The sequence below is a fragment of the Phyllostomus discolor genome, chromosome 6, assembly GCF_004126475.2.
Source record: "Phyllostomus discolor isolate MPI-MPIP mPhyDis1 chromosome 6, mPhyDis1.pri.v3, whole genome shotgun sequence".
NCBI lineage: Eukaryota > Metazoa > Chordata > Mammalia > Chiroptera > Phyllostomidae > Phyllostomus > Phyllostomus discolor.
In genome coordinates this window covers 29,311,205-29,337,848 of record NC_040908.2, presented here as the reverse complement: position 1 = coordinate 29,337,848, position 26,644 = coordinate 29,311,205, and the positions used below count along the sequence as shown (strand labels likewise).

General features: G+C 42.8%; 1 protein-coding gene across 1 annotated transcript in view; it reads left to right on the top strand.

The window, feature by feature from the left end:
• STPG4 (sperm-tail PG-rich repeat containing 4) overlaps positions 1 to 26,353 on the top strand; it is a 37,415-nt gene extending 11,062 nt beyond the window's left edge. Inside the window, exons 4-7 of the mRNA XM_028517593.2 lie at positions 2,728 to 2,792; positions 3,240 to 3,294; positions 23,383 to 23,487; positions 26,056 to 26,353. Of these exons, the coding sequence (XP_028373394.1) occupies positions 2,728 to 2,792; positions 3,240 to 3,294; positions 23,383 to 23,487; positions 26,056 to 26,172 (342 nt within the window). The 3' untranslated portion in view covers positions 26,173 to 26,353. The remainder of the gene's footprint in view (positions 1 to 2,727; positions 2,793 to 3,239; positions 3,295 to 23,382; positions 23,488 to 26,055) is intronic.
• The last annotated feature ends 291 nt before the right edge of the window (positions 26,354 to 26,644 follow it).

Genomic DNA, 26,644 nt, shown 5'->3' with positions numbered 1-26,644 from the left:
TCACAGACTTACCATTGTGAGTGTGGATGAGAACATGTAAGATCTGTTCTCTGAGCAAATTTCAAGTGCACAAACACAGTGTTATCAACTATGGCCCCCATGCTATACCTTGTGTTCCCAGAACTTACCCTGTAAGTGAAGTTTTGAGCCCTTTGACCAAACCCCCATCCCCGCCCCAGACCCTGGCAACCACCGTTCTACTCTGTTTCACAAAGACAGGCTTTCCAGATTCCACGTATAAGTCATACAAAACAGCATTTGTCTTTCTCTGTCTGGCTTACTTCCCTTGGCACCATGCCCTCCAGGTTCAACCGTGTTATTGCAAAAGACAGGATTTCCTTCTTTTTTATGGCCGAATTTTACGTTTATTTATTTATTTATTTCAGTTGTTCACATATCCTATTTTCATTATCCACCCATCCGTCAGTGGACGTGCAGGTGGTCTCCATAGCGTGGCTGTTGTGTGTAATGCTGCAGTGAGCATGGAGTGCGGAGATCTCTTCCACACACTCATTTTGTTCCTTATTTTTAATATTTTGAGGGACATGTTTTTCATATTGGCTGTATCATTTTACATTCCCACCAACAGTGCACAAGGGTCCCTTTTCTCTCCATCCTCACCAACACTTGTTATCTCTTGTCTTTCTAATAACAGCCACCCTAGCAGCTGTGAGGTGGCATCACATTGTGGCTTTGATTTGCATTTCCTTGATGGTTAGTGGTGTTCGGCACCTTTTCTCACACCTACTGGCCATTATATGTCTCTATGCAAAAATGTGTACTCAGGTCTTTTGTTCAATTTAATTGGATTATTTTGGCTAATGGGTTGTATGAGTTCCTTATATATTTTAGATATTAACACCTTATCAGATATATGGTTTGTAAATACTTTCTCCCATCCCTTATGTTGCCTTTTTATTTTGTTGATTGTTTCTTTGGCTATGTAGGAGGTTTTTAGGTTGATGTCTTCCCACTTGTTTATTTTTGCTTTTGTTGCCTTATTTTGCTTTTTTTTTTGGTGTTATATCCAAAAAAATTGCCAAGACCAATGTTAAGGAGCTTTCTCCTTTTTCTTCTAGGGGTTTTATGGTTTCCAGTCTTACATTTAAGTGTTCTGTCCATTTTGAGGTAATTTTTATGAGTGGTATAAAATAAGGGTCTAGTTTTATTCCTTTGCATGTGGATATACTGTTCTCCTACTACCATTTATTGAAGGGACTGTGCTTACCCCATTGTGTATTCTTGGTGCCCTTGGCAAAATAAGTTGATGATACGCATGGGTTTATTTTTGGACTCTCCATTCTGTTCCAGTGGTCTCTGTGTCTGTTTTTATGCCAGTATCATACTGCATATATGAGTTTTGTAATATAATTTGAAACCAGGAAGTGTGATGCCCTCAGCCTTGTTGTTCTTCTCAAGATTGCTATGACTTTAGGTTCTTTTGTGGTTCCATATACATTTTAGGATTGTTTTTCTGAATTGTGAAAAATGCTGTTGGAATTTTGATAGGGATTTCATTGAGTCTATTGGCTGCTTTAGATAGTATGGATATTTTAACAATATTAATTATTCTAATCCATGAACATTAGAATTCTTCTAATCCAAAGAAATGGATATCTTTCCATTTATTTGTATCTTCAATTTGTTTCTTACAGTTTTCAGTATACCGATCTTTCACTGCCTTAGTTCAATTTATAAGTATTTTATTGTGTTTGATTCTATTGCAAATGAGATTGTTTTCTTAATTTCTTGTCCAGATACTTCATTGTTAATGTATAGAAACTCAACTGATTTTTGTATGTTGTTTTTGTATCTTGCAGCTTTACTGAATTTGTTGATTAGTTCTAACAGGGTTTTTTTTTGGTGGAGTCTTTAGGGTTTTAAAATATATATATATATTTACATTTATATAAGGATGTATTTATATATAAATATATTTATTTGTTTGTTTATATTTATATATTTATCTATGGACACATTTATAAATACATATTTGATATATTTATATTTATATATATGATCATGTCATCTGCAAACAGGGACAGTTTTACTTCTTGCTTCCCAATTCAAATGCCCCTTATTTCTTTTTTCTTGCCTAATTACTCGGGCTAGGACTTTTGGTACTGTACTGAACAGGAATGGAGAGAGTGAGCACCCTTCTCCTGTTTCTGATCTTAGAGGAAAAGCTTTTAGTTTATCACTATTTGTCTGTGATGTTATGGGTCATCACATGTATGGGTCATCCAGTTAGATTTAATCTCTCCCTACCTCCTAAATCTTCAATCTGTTTTTCAGCATTGATTATATTGTTTTATATTAGAATTATTTATGTACATACCTTCTCACTCCTGCTGGTCAGGGACAATCTCTCTCTTACCATTGTACTCCCCACCACATCTAGTGGGGTTCTTTACCCATAAGACAAGCTCAGCAAATGATGGCTGAATGGTTTGTTGAATCCAGTACAAGTAGAATATGATCAATTGTATAATGGCTTTTAACACATCATCTTAGGCATACAGTCATAAAATTCACCATGAAATGTGAATGTCTGGGATGTTTTGAAGCTCCACCTTTGGAAATATGCTGTTTCCACTATTAGAACAGATAATAAATTATATAATGTTATACAGTAATAAAATAGAGGATTATGAATGATAGCTAATAAGAAAAGTGAGTTTAAGACTTATGATAACCTATTATTTGTGTGCTTGTCCATTTGTGCAGTCAATTCAGCTGTCACCAGGACAATATGATGTACTTCCTCCTCCAGTTCCCAAGTATGCTTCCAGGTAATAATATACTTATTACTTATTAAGTTGCTTTTAATAATTGCATTTATGCCTTTCTATATACATACTTAACAATCAATACTGGTGGCTTTTCAACCTCATTTATGCCCCTTATATCCAGATGAGCATTCTTAAATACTTAATGAGAGATAGGGAATAAATTAACAAAGGCCCTCATAATAGAAATAAATTTAGAAAATCGCCCTGGCTGGTGTGGCTCAGTGGATTGAGTGCCAGCCTGTGAACCAAGGGGTCACTGGTTCTATTCCCAGTCAGCCACATGCCTGGGTTGTGGGCCAGGTCCCCAGTTGGGCGGTGTGTGAGAGGCAACTACACATTGATGTTTCTCTCCCTCTCTTCCTTCCTCCCTTCCCCTCTCTAAAAATAAATAAATACAATCTTTAAAAATAAATAAATTTAGTAAATCATATCTTTTTTTTAATATAGGAACTTTGTATTTCGTTCTACAGTTCAGAGATTTCCAACATCTTATTTCACTCCTGTAAGTATGGTAAATTTGAGGTTTAAAATATGCAATGCCTTTTGCTATATCAAGATTAACACATTGCTCATTGAAGTAGATAAACAATGAATGATTATGTAATTGATTTAAAATATACTTAAAGTATACCTGAAGCTATAACAGCGATATCAATATCAATTAACCATTTATGTTAGTTTACAGGAAAGAAGTAAAGGTGTCTTTACTTTTTTAGGTCTTGACTCATAATAGCTCAGTGACGTCATCCCCAGTCACCTGTTCAGAATTTTCTGTCCCTCCCTTCCTTTATTTTCTGTTCTCTATAGAACTCATCACTGTCTGACACACTACATCTAAATTTTTGCCTATCCTGTTTTTGTCGATCTCCCCTATTAGAAAGTAAGTTTCATGAAGTTGGAGAGAACTGTCTGTTTTTGTCCTCTATACCTTGCACCCAGAAAAATGAGTGACACACAAAATCATCAGAGACATTCAGCAGATCACTGTATTAACAACAAAAAAGGAAAAGTATCTCTAGGTGCTTTTCTTTAAAAAATGTGAACATGCTTTCCTATTTCTAAAAATGTCCAAAGACATGTACATGTATTATGATAAAAATGAACCCTTTTAGATAAGTGACCAGTAGAATGCCAAAAAATAAATAATTATATAAACATTTAGAAAGAATGAGAAAAATGTGAAATTATTTTGGGATGGTTTGATGGACAATAGTTATTTATTTGTAACTAGAAACTTGGGAGTAGGGGGAGGAGAGATACAGCAAACATCTGAAAGAGGAATTAAGATACCAAACTGAGCTCAGAAATAGACACTAGAATATATAAAATTTATATATTTGAGAAAGGTGATATGACAATCCACAGGGAAAGGAAGAGATAGTTTATGTTAGACAGTTGTTAAATAACTTCAAAAAATTAACTTAGATTCTTTTTTTTTTAATATATATTTTATTGATTATGCTATTACAGTTGTCCCATTTCCCCCTTCTCTCCCCTCCACCCTGTGCCCCCCTCCCACCCACATTTTTCCCTTTAGTTCATGTCCATGTGTCATACTTACGAGTTCTTTAGTTTCTACATTTCCCGTACTATTCTTGCCCTCCCCCTATCTATTTTCAACCTACATTCTATGCTACTTATTCTCTATACCTTTTCCCCCTCTCTCCTCCTCCCACCCCCCTGCTGCTAACCCTCCATGTGCCCTCCATTTCTGTGGCTCTGTTCCTGTTCTAGTTGTTTACTTAGTTTCTTTTGGTTTTGCTTTAGGTGTGGTTGTTAATATTTGTGAGTTTGCTGTCCTTTTACTATACATGTCTTTTCTTTATCTTCTTTTCTTAGATAAGTCCCTTTAGCATTTCATAAAATAAGGGCTTGGTGATGATGAACTCCTTTAACTTGACCTTATCTGAGAAGCACTTTATCTGCCCTTCCATTCTAAATGAGAGCTTTGCTGGATAGAGCAATCTGGGATGTAGGTCCTTGTCTCTCATGACTTGGAATATTTCTTTCCAGCCCCTTCTTGCCTGTAAGGTCTCTTTGGAGAAATCAGCTGACAGTCTGATGGGAACTCCTTTGTAGGTTACTGTCCCCTTACGTCTTGCTGCTTCTAGGATTCTCTCCTTCGTTTTTACCTTGGCTAATGTAATTATGATGTGCCTTGGTGTGTTTCTTCTTGGATCCAACTTCTTTGGGGCTCTCTGAGCTTCTTGGATTTCTTGGAAGACTGTTCCCTTTGCCAGATTGGGGAAGTTCTCCTTTATTATTTGTTCAAATACGTGCTCAATCTGTTGCTTTTCCCCTTCCAATTCTGGTACCCCTATAATTCGGATATTGGGACGTTTAAAGGTGTCTTGGATGCTCTTAATCTTTTCCTCAATTTTTTGAATTCTTATTTCATCATGCTTTCCTGCTTGGTTAATTCTATCTTCCTTCTGGTCCACTGTATTGTTTTGAGACTCATATTCCTTCCTTTCACTATTGGCTCTCCTCCGCGTGTCTTCCTGCATCTGTTTTATGGTAATCTGCATTCTTTCATCTAAATTTCGTCCAAAATCAACCAGTTCCGTGAGCTTTCTGATCACCAGTGTTTTGAACTGCGCATCTGATAGACTGGCTAATTCTTGGTCGCTCAAAAGGATGAGTCCTGGGGGACTGATCTGCTCTGTTGAAAACATTTTTTTTCCCCCCTGTCTCTCCTTTCTTTTTTTTTTTCCGGTCTGGTTGCTCTTGTTACGGTGGGGGGCGGAGCCTTAGGTGCTCACTGGGGCTGGGCACCCCAGTTGCTAGATTGTGACGTTATATGTGGGGGTGGGGCGGGAGCGGGAGCGGGGCGGGAGAAAACAATGGCGATAGTTCCGTTCCCCTGGACTCAGACCCTTGTCTGGGCTTCCAGGCCTCGAGTTCTGCCCTGGTGCACAATCGCTACCCCTCTGGGTCTGCCAGCCACAGCTTGCGTACTCAGGGATCACCGCTGCCTTCTTGCGCGCCGGATGGCTTTTGCGCCGATTTCGAGCCAAACCTTCCCCCGACCTCCGCCCACCGCCGACCTGAGCCAGCCCCGCGCCCACCCGGCTCGTCTTCTCCTACCAGTCCGGATGAACGCGTCTACTTCAACTTCTTGGCTGCCCGACTTCCATTCAGATAAATCCTCTGCCGGATCTGGGTGTTATTCTGATAGTAAATTATTGTTGTAAATTATTGGTTTTCTAATCTTGGTTGTACGAGGAGGTACGGTGCGTTCACCTATTCCTCCATCTTGCTGGAAGTGAAATCTAAGTTAGATTCTTTATACCACATATTAAAATAAATTTCATATTGATTAAATAAGTAAATACTTTTCAAACCATAAAACCAGGAGAACATATATTAGCATATATCTAATTTTAGGATAAGGCAGATTTTCTGACAATAGCAATGGATGAATTACAAAGGAAAAGAGGTATTAAATTTGATTATATACACTAAAAATTTTTGCATATATTAGAAAACAAACTGTAAACAAGTTAATAGGAAAGTGCAAATTAGGAAAAGTATTTTCAATATACATAGCAGATAAAGGGTTAATGGTCTTATCTCAAGTTCTCTTAGCCTATAGGAAAAACATCAGTAGAAAGTAAAACAGATAAAGGCCATGAATGGGTAATTAATAAAACAAAAAATTCAGCCCTGGCTGGCGTAGCTCAGTGGATTGAGCGCGGGCTGCGACACCAAAGTGTCGCAAGTTTGATTCCCAGTCAGGGCACGTGCCTAGATTGCAAGCCACAGCCCCCGGCAACCACACATTGATGTTTCTCTCTCTCTCTCTTTAAAAAACAAACAAACAGACAAACAAACAAGAAATTCAGATATCCTACAAAGGTGAAAAAGTTTTGATGTCACTAACACTTAAGTGCGAGAAACCAGAAGGCTGACTGGAAATTTTCTGTATTCGGGTGGTGTGGTGGACTGAGTAATGGCTCCCAAAGGCATCCACGTCCAAATCACCAGCATCTACGAATGTCACCTTATAGGGCGGACACTTGTGTGATTACGTTAAGGGTCTTGAGATGGAGACATTATCTTGGATTATTTGGTGGGCCCTAAATGTAATCATGTGTCCTTAGGAAAGGTAGGCAGAGGGAGATTTGAGAAAGGAAGAGAAAGCAATGTGACCAGGAGGCAGAGACTGGAGTGATGCGGCCACGAGCCAAGGAATGTAGCCGCCACCAGAAGCTGGAAGAGGCAGGGAATGGATTCTCCCCTGGTGTCTCCAGAGAGAACACAGCCCTGTCAACACCTTGATTGCTGCTCAGTGAAATTAATTTTGGACTTCTAGCTTCCAGAGCTTTGAAAGAATAAAGTTCTGTTGTTTTAAGCTATCAAATATATAGTGTAGTTTGTTATAGCAGCCGCAGGAAACCAGTAAGGTAGGGGTTATTTCCGGTTGGATTTCACAGGAGATGGATGGGATGAGGACCATAAATGTTTACATCTCTTGGACCTATCATGTGCTTCAGAACCACTCCTCAGCCTCTCCTGCCTGGGATATAAGCCACTGGCTTGTGTTCTGTGAACTGAATGGGAGACGGGGCTGGAGATCTCACTGTTTCTAAGGCAGCAGTTCACTTAATTACTGTCCTCAGTAAAGGCCCCTGTCCTCACTGTGTCTTGTGCTCCTGAGCCCAGATCTCTGGTGCAGTCTCCCCAGAAACTAAACCCTCTGTTTCCTACAGGGATGTAGGATGGGTAAGCTACCTGGCCGCTGAGGGTGAGGTGACTTGGGACTAGGGGAGAAAACGTTCGATGATGCCTGACATTCCCAAGCTTCTTTTGGGTTCTGTGGAACAAATCGGCCTCCTTCTCCTTGGCAGGACCTCTCCAGGCATTTGTTCTTCAGCTTTCTCCACCCTGCCGTGCCAGGCTGCATTCCTCCACACTGCTTTGTGCCTTCCAAGAGCACGTTATCTCTGTTGGCTGTTATCCCTTCCTTGGCTCTCTGTGTGCATGTGTGTGTGCACAGGTGTGAATGTGTGTGGGGAAGGAGATTATTGTAAATGCTTTACACAGTTGGCATGGCAGCATGCAGTCGAGACACCAGTTTTTTTCCCTACTGGGTGATATTGTATTTCCTTTGGAATACACACTTTAAATGGATGCCATGGGTAAATAAGCATTTGTTTACTCTTAGTAAAGACAGATTCAATTGAAAGTAATTTGCTGTTAGTTTAGGCTACGTATCTTGCACGATAAGCAGCTTGGTGTGGGAAATAGCACAAGGCAGTTGATTCTGACAAGTTTTGCCTTTGTTTTCATGGCTTTTATGGAGGAGAAGTTTTCGGAGATCCTTATTCCGCCATTTTCATTGATGTCACCTCATTCACTCCAGTTTATAAATGAAAGTGATTCACTGATTTGGAACATCCTGTCCTTCAACTAAGTGAAAAGAATACTAAAATATTCAAAACAAAGAAATAGCCCAGGGCTGCGATTCGTGTCTGTCCTAAACAGGCATTCCCAGAGCAGACTTATGGGTTTGGTTTAGATCCACCAATTTATGAACTGCAGAGGAAAGTTCTTTGATCCCAGCAGTGGGAGATGGTGGCGTGTGGTGTGAGTGTGGCAAAGAAATGACGCTTGCGAGGACATTATCTCGAAGCCTCTTGAGGTAAATGCACTAATCCTTAGGCCATTATAAGCCTTTATCTGAAAAACTCATTTGACTGATTTTATCATTCAGCTTAAATGATTATAAATATTAAAATCGAGGTCACAGAGCTGTTAAGGACTCTTAGAATTGGAAGAAACTTTACAAATCTGCTTCTACTGTTAGGGCCAACTTTAATGATGTCGCAGTGAGTGACTTCTGGTGCTAGGCACAACGCTCGGTGGCAGACATGTCCCGTTTCACTCAGCCCTCACGGCAGCGTGCCGGGGTGGTATTGATTATCCCCACTTGACAGCTTAGGAAATGGAAGTTAATTGTCTGAGGTCACACAGTTATTAAGAGGTATAGCCAGGACTTCGACCCAGTCTATACTAACCTCAAAACCTGGGCTGTAAGCTGGCTCCCTGGTAAGTGAGCACGGTCAAGTGACTTGCTTAATGCCTTGGTAGAAGCATTAAGGTGGAGCTGATCTGGGGTCAAGTCCACGTGGCAGACATTATGTCGTCTCTGGAGTCGCAACTCCCCTGAGGCTCGTTCATGGGGCCAGACTGGCCTGCTTGGCCCTCTTTGCAGTAGGATGGGTGTACAGGGAGGAGGCTTCTCTCTCCTGGAAGGTCTGCCTGCCAGCCTGACTGTTCGGTCCTGATCATCCAAGATCCTTATGATGGGTGGATGGATGGATGGATGGAGCTTAGGCTCCTGCTGAGAATCTTGTATACTGACTTCTCTTCACTTGCCATATTTTTTCCCTTGGGACATCTTTAAGATGATAGAATTTCCAGCCTTTTCTCAGCAAAGCCTTATTGCAAAAAGCTGGACTCAGCTGAGTCTAGCTGACTTCCACAGAAGTTCTTTCATCCCCTCTACACATCTTTTTTTGGTGGTTCTGTGTGTGAGGCCCACGGGTAGCCCTGTTCAACGTTCCGAGGCAGATGAGACATGTTATCGGTGCTCCCTCTGCCTTCCTGCAGGGCAGGGACACTCAAAAGTCAACAACCCAGCCAAGTACACATTCCAGCACCCAGAAACTTAACACGTATTAAACAAGAGTCTATGATTCATGATGAATGTATCTGGTGCAGGACCAAATGGCTTAGCATGCGCCACTGGAAACAAAGCACCCAATATTAGACACCGGTGACTCAAGTTTAATATTATCTGTTGATAGAAGTGCCCATACCGTCTTCCTTCCAATAGCCACCTCCCAAACTCTCTGACACAGTCGCTCGTAAGCCTCCCAGCAAGGGCTGACTCCAGGTGGAGGAAGGAGATAGGACAGGGGTGAGGAAAAGCCTTGTTTGGGGAAAGGGACGCCCATGCCTGTCCCTTCAGAGCCCGTCCATAGCCTAAGCAGGAGTCAAAGAAACAACACTGCTCACTAGCCTCTCAGTTTTTGGATCCGAGGGCTTTACCACAAGGTATTTGAGGGGCCCAGAAGGGAAACTTGTATTTAAATTGTACTTCCCCACCCACTGCAGCAAAGCCTCAGACTCCACAGCAGGGATTTTGATGTGCGAGTCTGAGAGACAGGAGACATGTGTTCCTCGTGATTTCATTGTTGAACAGTCTTTGGGAGGGAGCTCTCCTTTTCTTGTGTCTTCTTTTAAATGCAAAAGCTCCTCGAAGGAGAAGTATATTGATCCAATTTACTACTAAGGTATTAGTGACTTGTTAGATCCATCCTCTTTCCCCTCTGTCATGCCCCCAGGAATACAGATGAGGCAATGAGAATTAGGGTACCTGGGATAAAGGAAAGGAAAGGAAGAGGGGAAAATATGAGAAGGGGCCCCAATTTTTAGACATTTTATTATTAACTGTCCATTCTGTGCACAAAACATGGATACTATACTTGTAGACATTAGCCTTAATTTCATAAAGCATCTACAAAATAAGGAAAAATAAAATTTACAAAGAGGCATTATGTTGGGAATGTTCACAGACTTTTTCTTGTAAAATAGATGTCTGTTGATACTTATGAGAGGATCCCATTGTGGCCTAAATGTGAAGTAGAATAGTTTCAGAGAAAATCGATAAGTTAAATGGATGGAGTTCCTATTTATGTGCTATAAACTGATATGTACCGTTTGAATATTCCTGTTTTATGTGATTATGTGGATAATAGCTATTTGATCAAAAGTCTTTATTTTCTGTGCTAAGAGTAATGTGTGATTCCCTGCCCAATATGGCAAATTGGCCACATACATCCATCTCCTCTCACTCTCAGATCTCAATAAAACAATAGTAAAAGAATAAGGAAGTTCACGTGGATAAAGAGAAACATTGGCAAACAAGAGATTTCAAGTATTTTTGGGAGACAGAGAGCAGAGACAGCTGGAAGCTACGCACCAGGCAGGGAGGGTGCGGGAGGGGTGGGAGCCTGCTTGTCCCTTAGAATGACAGGGAGGCTTGGGGCTTTTTAGATAAAAAAGGAAATTGTGTTGATTTTAGTATATTTTTGACACTTTTAAAAATATTTTATTTCCTTGTAGAGAGAGGGGAGGGGAGGGAGAAAGAGAGGCTGAGAAACGTTGATGTGAAAAAGAAACCCCAATCAGTGGAATCAGTTGCCCTGACCAGGAACTGAACCGGTGACCTTTTGCTTTGCAGGCTGACACCCAACCAACTGAGCCATACCCGTCAGGCCTATCTTTGACAGTATTTTACAATAGTGCAGTGATATTCTTCACTTCAGGTCTGACATTCTCATGACACCACAGGAGGGACATTTGAGAAAAACTGGTGGAAGCTTCCTCAGTCTTCCCCAGGCCCCCTCCTTTGGGACTCCAAGTCGCTCTCCGAGGTGCCGACAGTGTCCCCACCCTCACATGACCTTCTCCACTTCTCCATCGTTAACTTACCTAACTTTGTTGGATTCTCATTGGTCAGTCAAAGACTTGTCCCATCATGTGGGCACTTCTCTATCATTTTTATCAGCTTCATGAAATAGTGCATATTTTGGTAAAATCTGCAGTTTCACTTTGAAGTGGATTGCATTTTATTTTCAATTTATTATTTTCATTTAAAGTGAGGGAGAGAAATGGACTCACAAAGACACCATTCTGTGTGTGACGGTGGGCCCCCGCGTTAAGCAGAGGTATTTGACGGGATAAACTTTTATAAATGGTCAGCTCCGTGGAGAATTCTTCTGTGTTATGACATCTTTTGTCCACATTCAGTACTTTGTTATGCAAGGACACATACTGAATATTCAGGTCAAAAGACCAGTACTATCACAGGACAATGGGTAGTCTTTTCTAAATTTTGGGGTCACTTCTATGGATTATCACAAATGGGATTTATGGGGATAGAGATTATACTTCCAAAGCTTTTTAAAAAGTATATTAATTTACATCTCTACCAGCAATCAAAACAGTGTCCATTTTATGAAATCTTGTTTATTGTTATTTTTAAAAATATTTATTTGACAGTAAAAGAATGGCTTCTTATTATTTTAATTTAATCTGGGATCTGAGGGTACACATTCTAATTATCCCTTATTGGTCCTTCCTGCATACTTCCTGGTTAGTCTTTTCCCAGGCATCTGCGGGGTGGAGTTTTAACCTTCTTTCTTGTTGATCTTTTTTGTATAAACTCTATAGTAAAGAAATATTAACACATATTTGCCAAAGTGTTTCAGGGATTTTGCTTTTTATTTTTGTGTTTTTATATATATAGGAGTTTAAAATGTAAAATGTTTCTGTCATTGAATTAGAGAGTTTGTCATCACTCTCTGAAGTATAAGTACATGAAGAAAGAGGCTGTCTTATTCACCAACACCCAGGCCCTCGTACAATGCTCAAAAAAGGTGTTGAACAAAATCTGTACATCTTTTCCTCTTTTCTTTCTCCCACCACTGAAAAGGTTCCCTCCCAAGAAATAATGTTCACTTTAACTTTTTTGCATTTATTTGATTTTTAAAAACACTCGTAACTCTTTAACTCTTCCAAGGCGTGTTCTGTGTGCAGTTGCGTGGTAAGGACGTGGTGCCATGTGAGCCCTGTAGACCCAGGACCGCGGTCTCACTGTTGGTACACGAAACCTGCAATCACCAGAAATCTGACCTGTGGATCTGGTGCAACACAGTACAACCTACAGACATTCTCTGGGTCACTTTAAGCCCTTTCCAGAATGAGGCAGGTTATAAAAGATGGATATGTACAGGTGCACATCTCTTCCTCTCTTCTTTCCATCATCCATGAAAACTAGCTCATTGAAATTTGTTAATCATCTATGCATCAGGTCTCCAGGAGCAGCCTATTAAAAAAGGGGTAGATGACATGTGAAGGCATAGCAGGTTACTATATGATTTTTTAGTTGTAAAAATATATTAACTTTGTTTTTTTAAATTTAATCTTTATTGTATTTTTTCCATTACCATTTATCCCCTTTATACTCCCCTTCCCCCAGCAATCACCACACTGTTGTCCATGACCATGAATCCTTTTCCCTTTTGCTCAACCCCTCCATCCCTACTAGCTGTCATCCTGCTCTCCATCTACAAGTCTGCCACCATTTTCCTTGTTAATTCAGTTTGTTTATTAGATTCCACATATGAGTGAAATCATATGGCAGTTGTCTTTCTCTGACTAGCTTATTTCACTTAGCATAATGTTCTCTAGGTCCATCCATGCTGTCCCAAATGATGAAACTTTCTTCTTTTTTTTGGCCAAGTGGAATTCCACTGGGTAAATGTCCCACAGTTGTTTCATCCACTCACCTACTGATGGACACTTGGGCTGCTTCCATGTCTTGGTGATTGTAAATAACACTGCAATGAACACAGGGTGCTTATGTTCTTTCAAATTAGTGTTTTGGGTTTCTTCAGATATATTCCCAGATGTGGGATCGCTGGGTCAAAGGTACATTAACTATGAAGTTGAAAATCCTCTAGGATCTTAGGTGCCTCTCATGAGTCTTTTCACCTGTTAAAAAATGCAACCTTCTTGTTTGTGTCAGGGATTCAGTTGGTGGATTATATTTTGTCCACAGGGTGTAGGTGGCTCTCAGCAGAAGCAGTTGGTGAGGGATTTATCTGGTTGGAAAACAGTTTTTAATCTTCAAATTACCATTGTAAGGTTGTATACTTATTGGCTGTTTCAGTTATTGTTGCAGTCATAATCATTGATTATGGATCAGCATAATTGTTTTGCCCATAGAAAAGACTGTGAGAAGGAGAGTATTTATGTGCGTTTTGAGGAATACATGCCAGAGAGATGTTCTACCATAAGGAAAAGAGGCCTTTTTGCACCCACAGAAAAAAATTGTATTGGAGACTTCTCCCAGCCACCATTCCCTTTGGGCACCTTGATAATGACCAAGCCCCATGAATCCCAAGACCCAAAGGGCCCATTTCCTCAGGATTTTTTTTTTAAGAGGAGGAAAGCAAATGGCAACAAATCCTAGTCATATCCATGCTGAACAAAATAAAATTTGTCATTGGTGATTTTTCTTCCTCTTGCCCTTTAATTGATTTAACTGCTTTTATAAATGACCCAAATAAATCTCCTGACCTCCCAGCAAACTGCATAAGTTCTGTTCCCTCCCAAGTGTGAAGGACACCAGATGTTCTGCACAACTTCTCTGGACATGCAGGGGCCACTGGGGTTGCTAGTTAATTCTCCTGTTATGGTAAAGAAAAGTAAGGAAGACTTTATTTTCCCAAACCTTTTTTCCCTACTATCTACTTGGACTGTGGAGACTCAGTGCTTTTCTTATCTAATTGCTGGTGGAATTATGCATTAACATGACCCCTTGGAAAGCATTTTGACAGTATGTATTGAGCTATAAAAACTGTTTCTATCATTTAGCCCACTACATCCATTTGGAGAAAATCCCCCTAAAGTAATAATATTATACACAGAAATAAATCTATACAAAGATATTATTAAAGCATTATTTATAATAGCAAGATAGTAACAGCCACAGTTTAATATTTAATAGGAGGGAAATAATTAAAAAAGAATATTGCATATCTCTCAAAGAAATATTTTACAGCCATTGAAACAATTGTTAAAATTATAAAATAGGAACAAAAGTTTGTGATCTAATATGTAGTGAAAAAATGCAAGATATAGATTGGTATGTATATTATGATTAAAATAATATAAGAAAAATAATGAGTATAAACAACAGGAAATGCACCAAAATGCTTTTAGTGGCTATGCTGAGGTGCTGTGATTAAGGGTAGTTGTTGACTTTGTTTCTTTCTTTTTCTTTTTTTTTCCCAAATACAATTTTTAAAAGTCAGAAAATAGATAACATTTGAGAAAAAAGCCATTAAAATGGTCAACATAAAGATATTTTGTTACTTAACTAAACATGGTGCCACTTCCTCCTACTTAATTGGAAATCAGCCGGTCATGTGACCTGGGGCTTGCAGCGATTGGCTAAGTGGGCTCTTTACAGTCAGTTCCCACAGGTGCACGTAAAGTGCCAGAGGAGACGTGCACGACCTTCCTGACAGTAGGGATACAATCTCACAATGTCAAGTGAAAATGGGGTTCTTTTATTTGATGTCAGAAATATTCCAAGATGTTTCTGTTTTTCCTAAAACCTGACAAGCCTATAAAGAATAAGGAAGGGATTAGATAAACAGGAGAGAGTCTACAGACACAAATGAGCGTTACATGATTTGTCCGTTCTAGTCACATTTAATAGTAGAAGTTTGCAAAGGGACATCACATCTGTGGCATACTCTCTGCATTAAAACTAGCTTTAGAAAAGAATGCTGAATCATTCCAGCTGTTTTTGCACTTAAGGAATTAGTTTAATTAAAAACTAAGCTGATAAGGGGAAGCAAAAGCAAAAACTAACAAATGGGACTTAAAAGAAAAAGCTTCTGCACAGTGATGGAAACCATCAAGCAGACAAGAAGACAACCTACTGAGTGGGAGAAGTTATTCACCAATCATATGTCCAATAAAAGGGTTGGTACCCAAAATATATAAGGAACTCATACAACTCTAACAAAAGAATACACTATGTTTACTGTAGTGTTATTTATAATAGTCAAGATATGGAATCAACCTAAGTATCTATCGACTGATGAATGGATAAAGAAAATTTAGTATATACATACAGAGAAATAGTTTGCAGTATTTAAAAAGAGAATGAAATCTTGTAATTTGGGACAACATGGCTGAACCTAGAACGTATTTTGCTAAGTGAAATAAGTCAGACAGAGAAAGACAAATGCTATATGATTTCTCGTGTATGTGGAATCTAAACAAACAAGTGAGCAAACTACACAAAACAGAAACAGACTCATAAGCAGATGTAACAGGGATGGTCGCCAGAGGGGAGAGGGTGGAGGATGGGTGAAAAAGGGGAAGGGGAATGTAGTCAGTAATATTGTGTTAAGTTTGCACGGTGACCGATGATTCCTAAAATTAGTGGTGTGACCACATGGTAAGGTAGAAAAATGTTGAATCATTATATTACATACCTGAAACCAATACTATATACTAACTGTACTTAAAAATTAACTACAAAAAGAAACTAAGCCAATAGTTTAAAGTTTCATGCGGGGCAGAAAAATAATTGATCAACTTGTCTGGCATGAGTCCAGCACCAACTGGATGGCACCTGAACATTAAAATGATGAAAGCAGGTCTCGTCTCTGTGTCCTCAAAGATGAGTTCACTTGCAGGTAACATTTTTGGGAAAATATAACCTTTCAAATATACTTACAGATGTGTTAAGAAAAAGAATTCCTGGAAAATTTTTCTTTTTAAAAAATTTGTGCCACTTTTCCGATGCTGTTGACACCAGCGGAGTCATAGATCCCTGCCTGGCTGTGAGTGTGAGAGGAACTGCCTGCGCTCCTTTCTTAAAACAGTGTCTTCACTGGGAACTGGGGAAAGAATATATTAGGATTTTATTCAGTGGCAGGTGACAGAAACCCATCCCTATTAGCTTAAGCAAAAAATGAAAACACAAAGGTGGGGTGGAATTTACTGGTGCACATAGCCTCAGGCACGCAGGCTATATCTGCCTTTCTCCATCCTTCGGATGTGTCCTCTCCACGAGTGAGACCACCTCCAGCAGCCCCAGATGCACACCTGCTTGCTTGGCGCCAGGTAGTGAAAAGGCAGGCTCTTCTGATTGGCTATGTGGTGGTCCTGTGCCTGATCCTGGACCAATCTCTGTGACCAGGAGTAGGGGCTTGCCAGCTTGACTGGAAGGTCCCAGGCAGAAGTATGACCCCAGATTTCTTTTAAAATTATTTTATTTTATGTTGTGTTATTTTTGATACTATTTCATATGTCCCCTATTTCCTCCACTTTGCCCCCTCCCCCTAGACCTGTCAGTCTGTTCCACGTATCCATGCCTCTGGCTTTATTTTGGTCGTCAGTTTATTCTGTTCATTGGGTTCCACATATTTCTAATGATGGTGGGTTTTCTTCTGCTCCCAGGGTCGTGCAGTAACGGGAGGGTGGGCCAGCAAACACCTGTAGCAATTCTGAATTGCCTGGGGGAGGGGGGCCCTGGCACCTGCATGTCTAAACTAGCTGCATATTTAGGGTGGGCAGGTTTGTGATCACTCAGTGTCACCACCCCCCACCCCCCACCCACACGCAGCCCGTACCTGGAAACCCAGACGGCCACAGTTCCTCTCTCGGTAGAAATAAACAGTGCCAAGTGAGACTTCAATTCTTAAATTTCACAAACGTGAATACCTGTTGGCCCCTGACAGATTGGCTTGTGCCCCACCCACCCACATGCTTGTCTCCCTTCTTTTCCTCTGAAGATACGAATGGATGTTTGCAGAGTCCTCAGATTTCCTTGGTTGGCTACACCCTGCCACCTGCCTCCTCCTGAATTCCCAGAAGCCCCCGGCTTCTCTCTATGTCCACCTGCACACAGGACCCTACCCTCCTTGTGGAGACACCTGTTTTCTTCTTTGTGCAATATGGTCCTCCTCTCACACCCATCCCACCACATTTGGGGGGATCATTTTCATTATCTCATGTGGTAATTTCAATTTATGTTGCATATTACTTATGTTTTATGTGTGTATGTAGACATTATGGGCTGTAAATTTTATTTCTGACCCTTTCAAGTCTGTGTTTTTAAAAAATTTCTTACTTACTGATTTTTAGGGGGAGAGAGAGAAAGAGAAACATCGATTTGTTGTTCTACTTACTTATGCATTCATTGGTTGGTTCTTGTGTGTGCCCTGACTGGGAACCAAACCCTCAGCCTTGGCGTATGGAGACAATGCTCTAACCAACCAAGATACCCAGCTAGGGCCAAGTATGATTTGTAAGTTGTTTGTGCCTAGGATCAATAAGGACAGACTATGTGCTTCTTCTAGGTTCTCTTTAGCTATATGATTTAAAAAAATAGCTTAGAACCAACACTGACACTGCCCAGTGTGGAGAAGCAGGGTCAGTAACTGGCTCTGGCTGTCACAGCTGAGGGGCTAAGTCTTTTGTTTCTAACCCGGCTGAGCCCCCCTTTCTCATCTGTTAAATGGAGGTGAGAGCATTTCCCTGCACTGTTGTGAGGATCGAATGAGAGCAGGTATGTGAGCTAGAAATGGCAGCAGGGACAGGGCAGCTCTCCCATAGTGCCCGGGGCTGGTCCGTGGTGGGGAGCCTGCCTCAGAGCAGGCTGGAGGGGTGCCCTGTTAGATCAGCACACCGGCGGGCAAATGAAGAGGCTCCAGGATGCCGACGACTTGCGGAGATTGGAAGTAAAAGGGTGGCATTTAACATTTTACATGTGCAATTAAATTGTAAAACTATTCTTAGTGTTAACACGCACATAAAAAACAATGAAGTGATTAACCGTAGAGAGAAAGCTGAATTTCACATTCCTAACTATATTTTTGGCGGGAGCCTATGCACTTTATTTCATTTCATTTCATTTCATTTTTTTTGATGCAGTGCATTTGTCCCTACAGGGTTAAAATGAATAGCGCCCTCCTCCTAGGCCTGCCTGAAGGCCCAACCTTTCTATTACTGCTCCCTACACAAACTTTTCTTCAGCCTTTCTCCCCGCAGACGCCTCCTCCTCCTTGTTCTTTAGGTCTCTGCTCAAATGGGCTTTTTAAAGGGACTTCTCAGACCCCTGTGATCAGGTCAGTTTACCCTCTAACATGTTCTCCCACAGCACCGTATGTGTTCCTATGCGTGATACTCCATATTGTCAGTATACTTTTTGGTGAAGTATATACTCCCTATTAGAATGTAAGCCCCATGAGAGTGGGAAACATGTGTATCTTTTTCCATTAAGACTGAGTTCTGCTACCAATAACAAAGACCCCAAATAACTTATAAACAAGGTAGGAATATATGTTTCTCTTGTACAAAGTGCCTGCTGTAGGTAGTTTAGGGCTGGTGTGGCAATTCCACAGCATCGGATTTCGGTGTGCTGTTCCGCTAAGCATGGCTTCCATTCCCACGGTTCCAGAGAGCTGAGAACAGGGGACAGGCTGGCAGGCAGGAGGGCAGGGAAGATGGACAGCTGCCTTCTCCTTAAGGAGGCTCCTTGGAATGCGTGCACACTTCTTCCACCTCCATCCTATTGGCCAGAAATAGGCCACGTGGCCACACCTACCTGCAAAGGAGGCTGGGAAATTCAGTTTTTATTCTGGATAGACATGTGCCCTAACCAACCTTATTCTTGTTCTGGGTATAACAACTTGTTCTTGGTATCAGAACAAGTTAAAAATTGTCTGATACCAAGGAATAAGAGAAAGGAGACTGAAACCATTATGTACTGCTGCATTCCCAACTCCCAGCAACTGTGCGGTATTAGTTGAATGGAGAAATGAGCCGAACACTTGTGGATCCATTTGCTAGAGCTTCTGTAACAAAGCACTACAACCCAAGTGGCTTCAACAACAGAAATATGTGAGTATTGTCTCACAGTTCTGGAGTCCAGAAGTCCAAGATCAAGGTGCCAGTTGTGTTGGTTTCTTCTACTCCTTTCCTCTCTCGGAGCTTCCAGTGGTTTGCTGGCAATCTTTGTCAGGATGGCTGACTTCATCTTGACATGGTGTGTTCCCTGTGTGTGTATGTTTCGGTGTCCAAAATTGCCCACTCACGTGTCCTTGGATGGGACAGGAGCCAGGACTCTGCTGGAGCTGTTTCCCACCCATGGTGGGACCCTGGCCCGATCATTACTTTTCACTTAGAACAGCATCCCTGTGGCTTCTGGAATGTGGACTTGGGCCTGTATCCACTTTCCTAATGTTCCACTTAAAAGATTTCATCTGACACATGGGGGGGGGGGGGGGGCGCAAATAGCATTCAGTCATCTCTTTCTGCCCTAAGTCTTAGTCATTTTTTTAAAATCCTCACCTGAGGATATGTTTTTATTGATTTTTAGAGAGAGAGGAAGGGAGGGAGGGAGGGAGAGAGAGAAATATCAACTGGCTGCCTCCCATATGTATCCCAACCGGGGATGGAACCGGCAAACTTTTTGGTGCATACCATGATGGCCTAACCAACTGAGTCACCCAGCCAGGGCCAGGTCTTAGTCCTTTTGCCTCAGGTGACCAAGACCACGCAGGGAGGCTGCTGGATGACACAGGCAGACATCCATGCTTCGCTGGGCCCAGCACCTGCACTCCCCAGGAGCTCACAAGTTGGAAGTTTAGGAATGAAAGCCACGTGGGGCTTGGGGAGAAAGGGTGCAAATGGTGGCATTGCTTGGCCACCCTAGCTGGGCTGTCATAGGCATGGAGTCAATGGTGGTACACACGGCAGCATCTTTTGTCCCATCTACCACCCTGGCTTGAGAGTACTGTGCTTATTACGTCCAAACCAAGGGGACGTTGCGCAGACTGCTCCTGCCCGGGGCCCCTCGGCTCTCTGTGCCTTTCTTTTCATGGTGGCTCCGGCTTCTCCAGTCGGAGCGCAGAGGTCATTCCATATGAAAACAGTCTCCGTCCCGCGTATGCAGTGGTTTGAAAACATTACTGTTTTTATCTCTCTGCCATGGGTTGTAAAATTATGAGGCACATCCATCCCTTGATTATCAGACTTGTGCTTGGCTGTTAATAACAGACTCCATTCTTGGCGGAGTAATTGAGAACGGAGCCTAATTACACTGCTGTGCCGCTCACGGGAAAGAACGAATGGGAAGCCCCGCCCCTGACTCCTGCGGAGGGCCTGCAGCTGGGTGCTTGTCCCGCCAAATCCGCCACATCCTTTGGCTAATTTGTGGCCCAAGATCTCACGGGACACATTTTTCTGTTCTAACGTTCTCTTAATTTTGTCTTGTTTTCCTGCCTCCTTTTCTCTTTTACTCCTTTCCGTATTCAGTCATCTATACATTAGGTATAATTGTTTTTATTATTTTAAGAGCAATCAAGTCCAGTGTAGAAAAATTAGAAAGTGCTGATAAGCAAAAAAAGTTTCTTCTCTTTTTAAATGATGGACACATTTATTTTCTTTTCATTGTTGATACTGTTACAGATGTCCCCCATCCACCCCTGCCCCCTGGTTTGTCCGCCTCCACCCAGCTTCTGCCCTCCCCTCCCCTGCACTTCCCTCACTGTTGTCTGAGTCATGGATTATTCGTCTGTGTTCTTTGGCTAATCCCTTCACCTTCTTTCATCCAGTCCCCCCCACTTCCGCTTCCCTCTGAGATCTGTCAGCCCGTTCCAGGTATCCATACCTCTGGTTCTGTTTTGTTCGTCAGCTGATTTTGTTCAATAGATTCCACATATAAGTGAGATTATATGGTATTTGCCTTTCTCTGACTGGTTTATTTAGTTTAGCATGATAATCTCCAGGTCCGTCCATGTTGTTGCAAAGGGTAAGAGTTCCTCCTTTTTTACAGCTGCATAGTGTTCCATTGTGTAACTGTACCACAGCTTTTTTATCCACTGTTGTGTTGATGGGCGCTCGGGCTGTTTCTGTATCATGGTGATTGTAATGCTGCTGTGAACATTGGGGTGCATGTATGCTTTCTGGTTGGTGTTTTGGGACTCTTAGGGCATAGTCCCAGAAGTGGAGTCCCTGGGACAAAAGGCAGTTCCATTTTTAACTTTTTGAGGAAATTCCATATTGTTTTCCACAGTGGCTGCACCAGTCTGCATTCCCACCCACAGTGCACTAGGGTTCCCTTTTCTCCACATCCTTGCCAGCACTTGTTGTTTGTTGGTTTATCGATGGTGGTCATTCTGGCAGGTAAAAATGTTTCTTTTTACTCAACATGCTACTACCTGAAGAAAACTGTTAGTAAACATTCCTTTCCCAGTTTTTTTAAGCACATTTTTTAAGCTTCTATTTGGGAATAGAAGAATATTTGGGAATAGTTTTTATGTCCATAAAAATCCGTCAACACTGGATGAAATAATAGCAATTTATGTAACCAGGCACACAGGATTAGTTTGTTTCTCATTTTTAACTCTTGGAAATGATGTTCTAGTGAATGTCTTTATAGCAAATAGTTGCCCACATTCTCAGTTGTTTTTTCAGGATGAATTCCTAAAAGTGGCATTGCTAGGTCAAACTAATAAATATATGTTCTTTAACTTTGTATTATAAAAACTTAAAAAATATACACCACATGGACAAAATGCTGTATCAGACCCCAAGTGCCCATTCAACAGCGATCCGTTTCTGGCACACCTCTGCCTCCGCCCGCTTCCCCTAGTGGCTGTGCTATTTAGAAACAGATTCAAGACCATGCCAGAAAGACTCATTTTTGTCAAATTGCACCAGTATTTGAAAATGGGAAGGGAAAAAAGTGAATGACTAGAAAATGAAATAAAAGGCTAACGCCTCGTCCCGTTGTCTCCTGTGGTGTTTTGGCTGCTTCCATTCTCCCTGCCACCCCGGGACCAGGTCTCATTTTTCTTCTGGGTTTCTGCAGCAGTCTTGTAACGGTCTCTTTCACTTTCTCTGTGTTCAGGTAGGTATTCATGTTTTTAAGCTATTTCATAGTCTGTCACGTTATACTCCAGAAAAGTTAATCAAATTTATACTTCCATCGAAATCAGTAAGAGTGTCTGTGCTGGTGGTTAAAGTTTTTGTTTTATCTTTTTTTTTAAAATAGATTTTATTTGTTTTTTAGAGAGGGGGAAGGGAAGGAGAAAGAGAGGGAGAGAAACATCCACATGAGAGAAAAACATGGATCAGTTGCCTCTCGAGCATACCTCAGCAGGGGACCAAACCCACAGCCCAGGCATGTGCCCCTACCCGGGATTGAACCGATGACCTTTCACTTTGCGGGATGATGCCCAACTTACTGAGCCACACGCGTCAGGGCTCCTTCCTCCCTCTCTCCCTCTCTCTCTCATTCTCTCATTCCCTAACCCTAACCCTTCCTTTTTTTTTTTAACCTTCGCTAATTTTCTAGATCTCCCCCTCCCCCCTAAAAAGAATCTCGTTGTTTTAATGAGATCTTATTTGGTTATTAATAAGATTAAAGCCACCCAATCATTTCTTCTTTGAACAATTGTATTTCCTCTTTGGGAATTGCCTTCTGCTAATTTTTCTGTTGGGATGTTTGTCTTCTTAAAATTGTCTTCACCCATTTATATTAATCTCATAGCATCGTACTTATGGCAATGAATTGCTGTGAGTACTTGTTTGGACTTAGATTTTATATGAAAGAGTAAGTGTGTGTTATAAGCTAGCAGCTTGAAGCAGCAAGTCACTACCAACAGTCAGAGGGACTAGTGGGGAGTGAGGCCTGCCGGTGTGGGGGGTGCCCAGGCAGGGACAAGGGGAGACCTTCACAGTCACTTCACCTTTAGTCTCCCCGCCATCCACCAGGCAGGTAAAGTAGATAAAGCAAGTATTTTTCCCATTTCCCCGTGACTTGTGCTGGGGCACACACTGATGAGATCTTCCGGGCCCAAATCCAGCTTTTTACAGTGTCACACTGATTTGTGTTTATATGTAGAAGGCAAATAAGGCATTAAAATATATCAAATATTAGTAATTATGAAACACTTTTCTTCTTCTTTTTTTTACATTTTAGCACGAAGGTCCAGGACCAGGGCATTACAACTTGAACATTCCTTCAGCAAGTGCTGTTACTTCTTGTTTTCAATCCAAAGTACCTCGATTCTTGCCCTCCTGTTCAGTAAGTATTTGAAATGACAGATGATGGCTATAGGTTTTATGGCTGCGTATTAGGGGCAGTGGGCAGTGGGCATGGGGTGGGGGTATCATATACAATGCTAGTATATATGTAAGTGCTTGTCAAGGCAGCAAAGGGTATAGAGCTCCAACACCTGGCAAGCCCTTCGGCCAGGTTTGGGTGCAGAGTGACTCCTGAAGGCTGCAGCTGAATTATGGGTCCGGGTGAGAATGGCCAGCACAGCGATCAGCCATCCGTCCTGTGACCTGGATGCCTTGTAGGGAAACGCCTTTGATGAGTTGAGGCAAGCCGTGGACAGTGGCTGTCCCCAGCCACCCAGAGCTGCCTTTCTTTGTGTGTGTGGCTCCTGAGAGCGAAAACTGAGGGCAGAAACATCATTATTGAACCAAAGGAGACCATTAAGGCATGAGTGATTGTCCTGCCTTTAAAGACTCGGACAGACAGGGAGAAGGCCCAGGTCCTTGGAGTTACATAGAGAAGGGAGAATCTGGGAGTGTGTGAGAGCCTCAAAGGCTTAGGGAAGATCTCAGAAGCATAACATGGAATTTATGAACAGTGGCTTTTTTTTTAAATGTTAAAAGACAGTTTTAATTCCATAACCTCGGTGTTTCTAGCCTGCACCCCAGTCTGAAAGTTCCTCAAACTCGCTAGTATGTAGCCTTGTTTGAGATGGTTGGGAGACAGAAACACAAATTCTGCCTGTAAGGAAACAGGCCCACCCTGGGGGATGGAGGAGGGGGGCGGAGCTGGGCAGTGGGTAGGAGAGGGCTGGTGCTGCCGCCGTCTGGGCCGCAGGACCCCTCCCCAGCCCCACCTGTGGTGGCCCAGGCCCTCGCCTTCAGGATTTTGTTCTGGAGCTGCCAGTTGCAGTGTGGGGTAATATGGTCTTTATCTGGAGGTGTGAATACTGGGGAGTCCCTGCCAGTAAAGTTAAAAACAGACCAACAACAGAAGGCTGGTGGACCCTTTAATCTGGTCTTCATACCCTAGTGGCATCACCGTGATCCAGACACGGGAGTTTGTTGGAGCTCACAGGGCTGGGCGTCCTCAGGAGGTTGGAGTCATGCTAACCAAATGCCCAGGAAACTGATCCAGAAGCCAGAAGGGGCGGCATTCATCTTCAAGTGTGCACAAGGGGGTCGCTGGCATTCAGGGCTGCTGCACTGTGGAGTGTCTCCCCTTACAGGACACTCTTCATGGAAGCCAAGGACAACCAGAAGGTTGCTTGGTGACAATGAAATCAGGGCTGGGGAACGGAGCCAGATGTTCTCAAGGGCTGAGAACCATAACTGGCAGCCTCCTGAGGGGTGGTTCTTGTGGGGATTAGGGGGGCAGGCCCACAAACCTATCTGTGGGCTGGCCTTCCAGGACTCCTCACACAGGCTGCTTGCTCATTAATAGCATAATAAAGGCTTCAGCTTTTTTGACATCCGGCCAGGACTTGATGAGATTCCAGGCTGCTGCTCTGCTTTTGGCAAGGGAGACATCCTGTCATTTAAAGCAGCTTCTGCAGGCAGCTGACCTCATCCACGCTGGGCTGACTGTCCACCCCACTCTCAGGGTAATCCGGTTTCCACTCTCACTGTCTCCTGAAGAGATAACAAGCTGCAAGGAAGGAAGGAAATGACAAGAAGGTGGTAACGGGGATAATACTAGCAGTGGTAGCTAGCGGTGGAGTGCCTGGCCTGCAGCGCTCTCTCTCCCGGAGGGCTTCCCGTGAGCCTCAGAGCCTCATTTGTTGGCGGAGGCATGGGCAGCCCATGGCCCAAGGTCACACCGAGCCATTGGAGCCGAGACTAGGACCTGAACCCAGGCCTTTCTGACAATAGAATCCTCCCCTAACCACACACAGAGACCCTGGGGTCTCTCCAGCAACCCGAGAAAAAGTCCCTTTGGATTTCGAGAATATGTGTGTGTGCCCCAGCATGGAAAACCCTAACCTTAAGACGTCCAAGTCTTAGTCTATGAAAATGACAGTCATTTGCATTTTATCACTGCAGAAGAGAAGCTTTGTTTAAATACTCGGCGCAATAATTTTTTAAAGAATTTCATCAAAATGAAAGGATGACTTTCAAAAAGTGGAATGCATGGACTCCTTGCAAATACTCCTGACCCCGTGGTCCACAGACAAGGGCAGGGAAATACCCTGCCGCTCATGCTGGGTCAGCGCTAGAAACACACGAGTTTGGGCTTTCGAGGTCAGCCTCTCAGGCTGGGAATCCATTCTCTCCAATCCCTTACTCCTAGACTGAGGGGTGACGATGGCATTCCCAGGGACAACTTGCCTGTGGGAGATAGTGTGCTTTGTGGGGCAGGTGAGGCTCCTCGCCCGTGGGTCCAGGCCATCACTGGTTGTCCACTGTCTCTCGGCAGCTCTGCAGCCTTGGGGAGAGCAGCTGACGGACCGCTCTGGGCTGCAAGGACACGGGCCTCCCCCCACACCTGTGCGGCCCTCGTCCCCCTCCCTGGGGATTTGCCAGCCAGGCCCAGGAGGCTCCAGGGCTTTGGCGTCACACTCTCATCAGTTCCCACTTTCTGTTCTGTTTTCAGAAAACCCCGGGCCCAGGAGCGTACACAGCCTCAGCACAGTTCCCCAAGCAGCCCCGGATCATAGCCAAAATGGGGCGACAGCACAGCCTCTTCTTCGACAACACAATCAGCTTTTAAAATAGAGCCGCCTTGGCCCTAAGTTATACTCTTCGGAGAATCTGAGCACAGAACCTAGCAGGTGCCTAGAGTGAGCATCCAGCCTGTCCATCTGGACGAGGCCCAGCATAAGGCTCAGCATCATTTCCAGCCGACTCTCAAGAGTGTCCCGATTTGAACAATAAATTTTAATTCCCAATCTGTTTATTTTTTTAAATTGTATGCTATTGGTTATGCTATTACAGTCGTCCCCACTTTTTCCTCCTTTGCCTACCCCCACCCAACCCCCTCCATCCGCTGATTGACAAAGGTGTATTCCTGGAGACCTCCCTGGGCTGCCCTCACAGCAGCTTAGACAGGCCCGATGTGCCCAGGCTGTGCTCTGTGTGGCCTGGGCTCTCCAGCTGGGCCCCAGCTGCACGAGGGTTGGGACACCTCTCATACCTCACAGCCTCATCGAGACTTCCTTGGGGGTTCGGGGGGGGGGGGAACG